At 62.6% G+C, this 10,721-nt stretch overlaps 1 protein-coding gene across 1 annotated transcript; it reads left to right on the top strand.

The window, feature by feature from the left end:
- The first annotated feature begins 1,542 nt into the window (after window positions 1–1,542).
- On the top strand, window positions 1,543–2,986 carry GRIFIN (galectin-related inter-fiber protein). The gene is made up of 4 exons (XM_053213003.1): window positions 1,543–1,850; window positions 1,948–2,107; window positions 2,408–2,574; window positions 2,829–2,986. The coding sequence occupies exons 1-4, from the start codon at window positions 1,555–1,557 to the stop codon at window positions 2,842–2,844; spliced, it is 639 nt and encodes a 212-aa protein (XP_053068978.1). The 5' UTR covers window positions 1,543–1,554; the 3' UTR covers window positions 2,845–2,986.
- The last annotated feature ends 7,735 nt before the right edge of the window (window positions 2,987–10,721 follow it).

Raw genomic sequence — 10,721 nt, forward strand, 5'->3', positions numbered from 1 at the left:
GGAGCTGAGGTCGGCAGGCGGAGCAGGACTGCTGAGACCAGTGCACAGCTGGGGAGACTGAGGCCCAGGGGCTACTAGCTCAAGCGTCCTGGACCCCTGAGTGCCCAGTCCCAGCACCCCATGCATGGACAGGGGACAGGACATGGAAGAGGGGAAGCAGGACTGGGCTTCACCCTCCGGCTGGGCCACTGTGGAGGGGGTCTCCCTTCTCTGTGGTCCTTGTGTGGAGAAAGGGGCGCGGGGTCTGCGGCCTGCGGACCCCCGGCCGGCCAGGCCGGGGTGGGACGAGGCTCTAGGCAGCAGGCAGGGTGTCAGAGCCAGGACACCAAGGCAGGAAAGCTCTCTGGCAGAATCTTCCCTGCTCAGGACTGCCCCCTGCAGGCCCCGTGCCCTGGGCCGCCTCCGGGTCCCTTCCCTGCCTTAGCATCGCCTCGCTCACCAGGCCTGGATGGCTCCCGGGGGAGGCCAGGCGGGGCCCCCAGGGGTCAGGGGGAGGGTGGGAACCAGGGGGTTACAGGCGCTGGGTTACCCCGGGGGACTGGGCGTCCAGGTGAGGGCCCGGCCCCCTGAGACGCGCTGGGCAGGGAAACGGCAGAGCCACACACGCGGGCCCTCGCACACAACACCTCGCACACGCACGGGCACACACGTCCCCGGACACTTGTTTGCGCAGCCACAGGATCCCACGCTCACCTGCATGCTCACCTGCACCACACTCGCAAGCTCACCTGCACACTCACCCACGCCACATGCTTGCACACTCACAGCACGCTCACCCGCAACCACACACTTGCACACCCACCTGCACGCGCACCATACGCAGAGCCCCGTGCTCCATGGACCCAGCCTGCTCCCTCTTTGGGCCAACTCCCTGGACAGTCCAGCCGGGCAGCCCCACGGTGGCCCGGAAAGCCTGGGGAGACCCCGCCCGTCTCCCCGACATGCTCGGTGGGGATCCCAGTCCGGCCCCCTCCCCAGCTCGGCTGATAGGGGCTGGGGCACCAGGCCAGGAGGGGCGCCGGGGTGTGGGAAAGGCCCTCTCCCCACGCCGTCGGCCAGAGCCCTGGAATGCGCTGACCACAGCCCCAGCCTAATCCCAGCACAGGGCCCCATGGGGCCAGCTGGAGGCCGCAGTGGGCAGCCAGGGGAGGCTGGGCCGGGCTGGGGGGCACAGGCTCAGCCCCCAGAAGACCCAGGCAGGCTTGGCAGGCTGCCTCCCCTCCCCCCACCTCACTTGAGCAGAGATGAGGGTCTGGGTCCCTGGGAGCCTGGAGGAAGAGGCTGGGGGTGGGGGCAGAAGCCGCTTTCCTGGGACCCCTCCGAAGGACCCTAAAAAGGGAAGTGGGGTGGGGAGGGGGCCAGAGCCAGCTACCCTGTCTCTCTTACTGGAAAGACGGACCTGCTGATAATGGGGACCGAAGCAGGGGGTGGGGCAGGAGGGGCGGAGCCTCCTGTCGCCCGTCCCAGGGGTGGGGCTCCTACACCTCGCCCAGGCCGCCCGCCCCCCTGCCTATATGCCCTCGCTCATGCTCCCCACCCGCAGAAGGTGATGAGATGGCATTGCAGGTGGGTGAGAAGGGAGCGGGCCCAGGCGGGGGTGGGGGAGACTCCCCGAGTCCCCGGCGTCCTTCCCCAGGCCTGCAGGCTGGGAGGGCCTCCACCCTCCCGCCAGGAAGGAATGTTGCTCAGAGAGCCAGGGTCCTGGGGAACAGCACATGCTGGGGCCCCCTGGACAAGTGGGGTACACCCTGTCCCCCCTTTTGCACGCAGTTTGAAGCCTTCTGTGCAGGGGGCCTGGCCCCGGGCTGGAGCCTGCTGGTCCAGGGACACTCTGACTCTGGAGAGGACAAGTAAGGTCCCCCGCCCTCCCCGGGGGCCCCCCCTTGGCCTTGGGTGGGTGACCTCCCAGCCGTCTGCTGTCTCACAACCCCCATGACACCCCCATAGGTTTGAGATCAACTTCCTGTCTGAGGCGGGGGACATTGCCTTCCACGTCAAGCCCCGCTTCTCCAGCGCCACCATGGTGGGCAACACCTTCCAGGGTGGCCGCTGGGGCCAGGAGGAGGTGTCCGGCGTCTTCCCGCTGGTGCTGGGGGAGCCCTTTGAGGTGCCGGGGGCAGGGGAGGGGAGGCCCGTAGGTTTAAGGGAGCCCTGGGGGAGGCCGGGAGGCCGGGCTCGGGGGTACCTGTGGAGGCATCTGGGCTGTCTGGCTGCTTTGCGCCAGATGTCCTGTGCCCCCGGCTCATCATGGATGTTGACGGGGAGACGGCCAGCTGGAAGTCTCACTGCTGGGTGTGGGTGGGAGCACTTCTCAGAGAGAGGAGGGGGCCCAGAGCTCCCATCCGGGGCCGGCCTGCGTGATGGGGCTGGTGAGGGGACCCGTGGGTCACCGGCCTCCCGTCCCCAGATGGAGGTGAGCTCAGATGCGGAGCACTTCCACGTCCACGCCCAGGACCACAAGGTGCTACAGTTCGCACACCGCCACCGGCCGCTGGCGGGCATCACCCGGGTACAGGTGCTGAGTGACCACCGCCTGGCCCAGGTGGAGCTGGCCAGGAGGGACCTGAGTTGGTGGTAACGCACCCGCACGCCCCAGCCACCCAGCTCCGCCCCCTGCCCAGCACAGCAGGGACTGTGCTGGGCATCCTTGTCCCCAGGACCCATCAGGCCCCATCAGCCTGGGAGGGAGGCTGTGGGCTTAGTCCCCCAGCCCCGCTGCCCCTCGCCTCTGCAAGCCCGAGGGGGCAGGGCCCACTGTCCACATCCCACCCCCGAGGCCGCGCTGGGGTCTGGGCGGGGGCTGAGGTGGGTGTCTTGGATATTTGCAGGGATGGGGGCCACTGAGCTGCGCCTGAAGTCCCCGGAGGGAGCCTAAGCCATCAGCTGTCTCCTGTCCCTGGAGCCCACCCTGGGGGGGGGGGGGCTGGTGGTCTGTGCTTCTGGGCCCCTCCTCACTCCACCTCCACCTTCAATAAAGTTTGAGCAGGCTGCAGGGGCTTGGCTGCTATAAGGGGGATGGGACGGGGTGAGGTGGGTGATGGCTGCAGCCCTAGACAACCCCCCCCCGAGATGGGGGCGGGGTGTTCCCTGAGACCTCCGCCCTGGGGATGGTCTGACCCCTTGCCTCTTCCCCTCTTCCCTTGGGAGTGGTGTCAGATGACATCAGAGGACAGGGGGCTCCTGGCCAGCTGCCCTTGCAAGGCCACTGGGCACGCAGCCCTGTGGCTCAGCCTGGGGGCGCATCCTGCCCAGTGAGGACAGTCTGCTGGGAGGTCCGTAGCCTCCTCGCCCTGCTTCCTGTTGTGGGGAAGGAAGGAGTCTTTCCTGTTTCTCCTCGTCCCACCTGGAAATGAGACGTGCTCCCAGCCCTGCTCTGTGTGTGTGTGTGTGTGTGTGAAAATGGGGGGGGGGGCAGAGGGGGAGAGGAAGGGAGGGAGCCCTGGAGGGCCGCGTCTGGGGACACTGAGTGCAGCTGGCCGTCCTCCAGGGCTGGCTTCAGACCCAGCTCATCTATCTACGCATACATGCGTCTCCTTATCTATCGACTTATCATCTATCTACTGTCTGTTTATCCATCTATCTGAATTAAATAGGTGATGTCACAGCCCAGGATGAGGCTTAACAAGTAATTAGCCTGTACCAGCGAGTTATTTAAAGAAAAGCAGGTCAGGGTAGCAGACGGGAAGGCTGAGCAGTTCAGGCCCTGGACTTCGGAACCTGCTGCCTGGATCTGAGTTCCAGCCCCGCTGCCCTGATGTGTGACCTTGGGCAAGTTCCTGAACTTCGGGGGACAACAGGAGCCCTCCGCTCATAGGGAATCGTCAGGGAGGCTCAGATGAGCTGTTTCAGGAGAAGCACTGGCTGGCTGGCCGGCACTTGTCAGACTGTCCCCTGATGCAGAATTCCAGACACCATGTGCATCTGGCCTTCTGAGGTTTTCTAGACAGGGACACTGAGACTAGTATGGAGAAGTTGGCAGCGGGGTAGGGCCCAGAGAGGGGACAGCCCAGCGGCCTGACTCGCTGCCGTCCTGAGCTGAGGGGCCGTCTCAGCCCCCCCACCCCCAGGTGAGACAATGGTGGCCCCAGACTCCAGGGGTGCTGCTTCCTTCCTGTCTCCGTGCACTTCCCTGCCTGTGGCCACAGCCCAGCTGGCCCAGGAGCCCCTTCCCGCCCCGCCCCCCGCCCCCCGCCTGGGGGAGGCCTGGTGTTTTGTGTCAACTGGGAAGCTAGGGGCCGGCAGGCCAACATGCACCCTGGGGAGGACTGGGGTGGCGGGAAGGGGGTCACCCACGTGTCTGCATCTGTGATCGGGCCAGGCCGCTTCTGCTCCTGGGGACTCTGTGCCCAGCGACGGCGGCTTCCCTGCTCAAGGTGCCAGGCCCCTGCTTTGTGACCTGAGCTAGCTGCACACCCTCTCTGGGCCTCAGTTTCCCTGCAGACAAAAGGCTCCCCTCATGGGGAAGAGTTGTCTCCCCAGTAGCAATGCAAGGTGGGAGGGGGAAAAAGTAAAAGACGATGCCAGGCTGTCTTTTCCTGTGGGGGGTGGGAGGGAGCACTGGGCCCGGGGATGGCCTGAGGTTCAGAGTCAGACGCCGCGTGCGAGTTTTGCTGGGCTCTACCAAGGGCCAGGCCCGCGCTGTCTCCCAAGATCTGGGCCAAACGGGCTCAGAGAGGTCCAGTTACTTGACGAAGCTTGCTCAGCAAATGAGGGGTGAAGCCAAAAAATCCAGGTCTGACAGATCTGACGCATATGCATGCGTGTGCACATGCACGCACACGCACACACACACTCTGCCCCTCAACCGCTGGTCTGGGCTGAGTCAGCTTTGAATCAGCCCTTCATCCACTCCAGGCTACAAGCTGCCACGGGGCAATTCGGACCACAGGGCGCCAGACCCACTGCGTTCCTGAGCCTCAGTCTCCCCTCTGGGAAAGGGGGTGCGGGGAGCTGTGATCTCAGAGGGTCCTGCTGTAGGGGTGGCACACCCTCTTCTGTCTTGACTCCCCCCTGCCCTCTGCACACCGTGTGTAGGTGCCTGTCTGGCCTGTCTGTAACTGTGTCCCATTGTAGCGTGGCAGTCCCGTGGCCGGTCCCTCAGCTCAGATGATAACTCCTCTGGGAAGGCCTCCCTGATCTCCACTTGCCTCTATTCCCCACCCCCCGTCACACTGCCTCTTCTCGGGGTCGGGGACCAGGTCTCAGCCCAGCACCCAGCCCTGGCCGCCCCAGAGCACAGCGAGCTCTGGGCATATTTGCTGAATGAATGAATAAGTGGAGAAGTGAACAACGGACTTGAGGAACATCACTCAGAGACTTGGACAAGCGAGAGACATCACCCCCCAGCAGGGGCCACAGAGTCATATGGGCTTCCATTGAAGCTGGTCCCTGAACTCAAGAGCTGAGAACAAACGCGATCCCCTCCCCGACCTTTGGCTTCATCCGTCCCCCTGCTCATCGGTCTCTTCCAATCCTGGGACTCACGGTGCTGTCTCTGCCTCAGGGCCTTTGCACCAGCTCCTCCCTGTCGCTCTGCCCCAGGACTCAGCCTGGCTTGCTCCTTTTCACTCTCCAGGCCTCCATTCCAAGTGGCACGTTGTGGTCCTGGGATTTCCCACGTCACAGGGCCCCCAGCAACCTCCCCCCGCCGACATTCAGTGCCAGGACACAGCCAGCTGGGCGGGATGCTCACCACGGGATTCCTCACACCTGAAGCAATGCGTGGCACATCGTACACACCAACAAATATCTGCTAAGTTAGTGAATATGTGGGACCAGGCCCCGCCTAAACCTTTCCAGGGACAGGCAGGTCATGACCCACCACATCAGCCCGTTTCCCTGGTGACTGGAAGCGAATTCTAGCGTCGACTTAAACCTGCTCTTCTCCCCCCCGCATCTCTGTCCCTCCTCTGTGCCACAACAGAGGCTCCTTGGAAGGAGGACACACATTCCTTGATGCCTTTCAGAGACCCTAAGACATCAGCAGGGTGGTGCACTCAAGCCAAAAGACTTGAAAGAGGTCAATCGGAGCAGCCCCCTGCTCTGGGAAAACAGAGCCTAATCTCTCAGAGGACCCGTTTCCTTCTCCATTGTGTGTGTGTGCGTGTGTGTGTGTGTGTAGGGGGACTCACTGGGCCTGGCCTGTCTGGGGAAACACAGAAGCCTTGGCGAGGAGGAAGTGGCCCCTGGAGGTTTGGGTCTATGGGTCCACAGGCTTCAGATGCCACTGGATGGCCTAAGGTACCAGCCCTCTGGATGGTGGAGGAGAGAGTGCAAATGGTCACGGGCCCACGTGACTACGTGAAGCCGGTGGGTGCAGGCAATAGGGGCTGGTGAGGTCTGTGGCTACCAGGAAGGTGCATACTCCACCACACTCAGCCCCTTCCACCCGTGCGCAGGGAAGTGTGCAAGTGAGCAGATCTTCTGGGTTTAAAAGATCTGAAGTTAACTTATCTGAAATCTGTTTTTAAATACTGGCCTCTATGGTGAGGCCTACAGCCAGCATTGACTTCTAAGCAAGGTCCCAGGGGCAGTCAGTTCGAGCCTTTGGTCTAAAGCCAACGTTTGTCCTGCTTTGCCTCACCTGGACACCCCAGGGTGGGGAGTGCCTTCCAGCCCCCCCACCCCCCCCATAGTCCAGCCCCTTCCTTGAACCTCTTGGGCCCCATGAGAAACAGACCACCCAGCAGAGGGCGCTCCAGACACGGGTTTTCCCCATCCCCAAATCCAAGTGGCAAAGACCCACTCTTAGTTTCCCCAGAATGAGAGCCTGGGCCTGGAGGGCATTGAGAACGGAGAGGCCCCACCTGCGTAATTCGCTGTGGAACCCGGGACCTGGCACGGGCTGGAGGATGGAATGCATAGATGGGGCGGCTGTGAGCACAGGAGATGTGGTCTACCTGAGCCCCTCCACTGCCTGCGTGCTGAGCTGCTCCCTGCCAGGCCCGTGGATGTCTCCTCTTCTTTCAAGTTCAGTTACAACCACTCTGGCCCCGTATGGCTCCCATGATGCTGAGCTCTGACCATGTGTCATCACGACCCAGGAGGGCTGGGGCTACCAGGGCAATGTGCTTGGGGCAGAGGTGGCCTCGAGTGGCCAACCCATCAGTACCTCTGGCCCCAGGGCAGTCCCTGTGAGAGGGAAGGGCTCTTAGGCTCCAGGACCCCCATCACTGGGGCCCTGCAGGTGTCCACGCCAGAAGTCCCGTGCAGTCGGAGACTTGAGTCTCCCTCGGGCATCTCGGGGGCGGGGGGGGGGGGGGGGCGGAAACCGGGCTGTGGAGCTGGCTCCAGGGACCTGGGGAGGGGACGGCAGGCTGAAGTGCCCGTCTGCATCAATGTGCATTTTCAATCCCGCCCTGACATTTTGTCATGAAAACTTTCAAACATGTGGAAGCTGGAAGTGGCTTTCAGCGAACACCCGTAAACACGCTGTCTGGATACAGAAATAACGCCGTCTCCACTGCCTCCCCCTGGCCAGCAGTCCTGGGTGTCCGCACACTTCAACTCTGCCCTGCACCTGGACCTCCCAGCACACACATCCTTAACTAGCGTCCAGTATTCTTTCACGCCTCTTTTTTGAAACCTGGTTTCTTCTTCTGCAAAATGGGGTAACGGCTGCCTCCATAAGCCTGGGGGCTGTGGGGCCCTGGGGCGGCCGGGCGGGGGACACTTGGTGCACTGAGAGGGGCAAGCGGGGCAAGGTGTGAACAACAGCGGGGGGCGGCAGTAGGACCTGGACGCGGGTCTCAGCTCCCTCCCCACCCGGCCTGGGCCCCCAGCCCTCGGCCACTGGTCATCAGGCAGCACAGGCACAGGCCACGAGTGGGGCAGGCGGGCCTCCCAAGCTCCCTCCTTCCGGACTCCAGACTCCACAGGCTCGGCCGCTGGAGCTGTCTTTTCAGCACCAAGCAGCCCTTTGCTCCGGAGGCACAGTACGACCCTGAGGTGCCCTCCCATTCTCCCCCCTGCCCCCAAGGTGGCCGCAGAGACTCCCAGGCAGGAGGACGTGAGCTGCAGGACCCAGGGGGAGGGGACGCTGGGGCACTTGGAGCACATGTGCGGGTGGGGCTGGGGGAGGGACCCTGGGCAGGAGGGACCCCCGGAAGGAGGGGTTGGGGCAGGGGTTGCGGCTTCTACCCAGTGCCTGAGGCAGGTGATGCCTGGGGTAGAGGTGAAAGCGGGCCAAGCAGGGTGGCCGAGATGGGGGAGGGCACGTGGGGGGGTTCTCATCTTGGGGATACTTGCCAGAGGATCGTGTCCTCTCTGCACCTGGGCACTGAGGTCCTTTTCCCTTGGGAGCACTCCTCCTGGATGAGACCCAAAGGCTTCCCCCCTCTGCCCTGTCCCCAGGACTGCCGGGCAGGTGGAGGTGGGTAGACAAAAAGGGAGCACGGCACCCCCTGTTCACACCCCTTCTCTGCAGGGCACCCCAGGTGCAGTGCCAGTGCACCACGGATGTCACCGAGGGAGCCCGGTGCGCTGACCCCCAGCTGACTGGGTGGAGCCCACAGCCCTGGCTCTTGGGGGCTCGATGGTTCTCCTCCAGGAGGTGGTGCTGGTATGGATGCCTGACCCTAGGGTCGTCCCCTCTGGCCGGTGGCCTGGTGGGACCCGGGGACAAGGCTCGTCAGGCCAGGGAGGCCCGTGGAGGGTGGGGTCCTACAGACAGCGGGGCCAGGCTCCCAGGGCTCAGGAGAGCAAGCATCCTTTCGAAACACTCAGCAATGACCTCACTTATCCTCATAAGAGCCCTATGTGGTGGTCTTCGTAGATGAGGGGTTTCACACACAGGGAGGGGAGGCATCTGCCAAGGTCACACAGCATGTCTGTGGCAAAGCTGGGATTTGAACCCAGGCAATTTCACGCCAGAGTCTTCTAGATATTAGGGTGGTTGTAGTTGGAAATATTCAGTGCTGATTTTATTGTTTTCCTCCTTAAAAAAAAAATGAGGTCTTAAGTTTGCAAACATGGCTTTGTGAACAGTTTTTGGGGAGACTCTGACCCCCATGGCTGAAGAGGAGTTGGTTACTCTGCATCCTGGCAGAGGCCCCACACTTCGTGGGAAGGGGGCAGAGCCAGTGGCCAAGGCACATCCAGGCTGTGAGAGAGCCCGGGGAAGCCCAGAGGGGACCCTGCGTTCTCTGGCCAGCTGCCTGGAACATCCCGGAACTTGGAGAGGCAGCCTCCTTCCGGGGGCACCAAGGCCCTGCACCTTGTGGGGCTCCACACAGAGGGAGAGGGCGTGGGGGTGTGTGGAGAGGCTCCTTGTGCGGGCAAGGCACCGCCAGCAGGCACAGTGAGCCAGGCCGTGCTCCCACCCAAACCTGAAACCAGGTTTCAGGACCCTGGAAACAGCGCCCCTACCCTCGCGTCAACCTCAACCCCCTCTCCAGCCACGAGTCCGCTTCTTTTCAGTATGCGCTGCCCTCCCTGACAGCCAGCCATTCTGAGCCCGCACGGGACCAGTTCCAGCCCGCGGGACAAAGCCGTAACCGGGGCCGCAGGCCGGGCTGGCCCTGGACAGGCAGTCGGTGCTGCTGCCTTGCAGGGCCCTTCACCATGGTTACGGCCCACCCGCAGCTCCGCTCAGAGGCGGGCATTGTTTGGGCGCCAGAGTGTGGCAAGTGCCCAGGAGACCGGGCTGGCACAATGGCCTTGGCGTGTCTTCGGCCGTGGACGTGTAGCTGAGCACTTTCCCACGCTCCAGCGTCTCGGCAGCTCTGGGAAGGTGAGTGCACCCTGGCTTCGTGGATGGGGAAATGGAGGCCTGGAGAAGTCCATCCGAGAGTCTGGGGCAGCCTTGGGACAAGGCTCCGAGTCAGGGCTTGCAGCAACCAGGCACTGGGGCGGGCGGGGGGCATGCCCACCCTGTGCCGGGCAGCATTGGCACAATGTCAGGGTTACTCTGACCTGGATCACGAGCACGTGTGAGCCAACACCAGTGGCTTCAGCAGTCCCTCTGCACTCTGTGCTCCTGTCCCCAGGCAGGGAGAGCACATGCTGTTTGCACAGTGTTGCCTCCAAACCTTTGCCCCACTGACCACTCTGCCCATACGCCCTTCTCTCCACTGTCTCCCTGAAAACTGTCACCTTCCTTAATTCCTCCCCATCCAGAGGGAGGGGACACGGTTTCATCTGCCCCTTTCGCAGCACACGCCAGCTTTCCTTTGGAGCCCTGCCCTGCCCTGCGCGGTGTGGTGCTGGAATGCGGACGATCCCGGGTCTGCCCTCCCCTCTCAGAGACTGAAGGCACCTGCAGGGTCTTCTGGCTGCACCCTTCTTCTCACCGCCCAGATCAGCAAGGGCAGGCTGCTTGACGCCTCTGTTTCCCAGACTCGGGTCTTGAACAAAGTTTGCAAGGACGGGGCTATTGCATGCACCTGCTGGCCCGTGGCCGCCACCAGTTCACAAGCAAACCGGGGAGAAAAGTACGTGACAGCAAGAGGAAAAGAATCCTCACATGTTCAGGAGCGAGAGGATCAGCGGCGCACATCTCATCAGAAACCAGAGAAGCCAGTGAAGACAGTGAGAATGGGTTGGTCAAAGTGCTCAAGGGGAAAAAAAAAAAAAAAGCCAACCCGGAATCTCATATCCAGCAAAACTATCGTTCAAAAATGATGATGCAGTAAGACCATTCCCAGGTGTGAAAAGTCTAAGGGAATTCGTTGCTAGCAGACCTTCTCACAATAAATGCTAGAAGTCCTCCAGGCTGCACAGAA

The sequence above is a fragment of the Acinonyx jubatus genome, chromosome E3, assembly GCF_027475565.1.
Source record: "Acinonyx jubatus isolate Ajub_Pintada_27869175 chromosome E3, VMU_Ajub_asm_v1.0, whole genome shotgun sequence".
In the NCBI taxonomy this organism is placed as follows: domain Eukaryota; kingdom Metazoa; phylum Chordata; class Mammalia; order Carnivora; family Felidae; genus Acinonyx; species Acinonyx jubatus.

Bases quoted from the DNA above. Each gene is read 5' to 3' on its own strand.
- GRIFIN (XM_053213003.1), top strand. From the start codon at position 1,555: ATGGCATTGCAGGTGGGTGAGAAGGGAGCGGGCCCAGGCGGGGGTGGG. The intron at 1,851-1,947 runs GTAAGGTCCCCC...ACACCCCCATAG, and splicing joins TCTGACTCTGGAGAGGACAA to GTTTGAGATCAACTTCCTGT. The intron at 2,108-2,407 runs GTGCCGGGGGCA...TCCCGTCCCCAG, and splicing joins TGCTGGGGGAGCCCTTTGAG to ATGGAGGTGAGCTCAGATGC.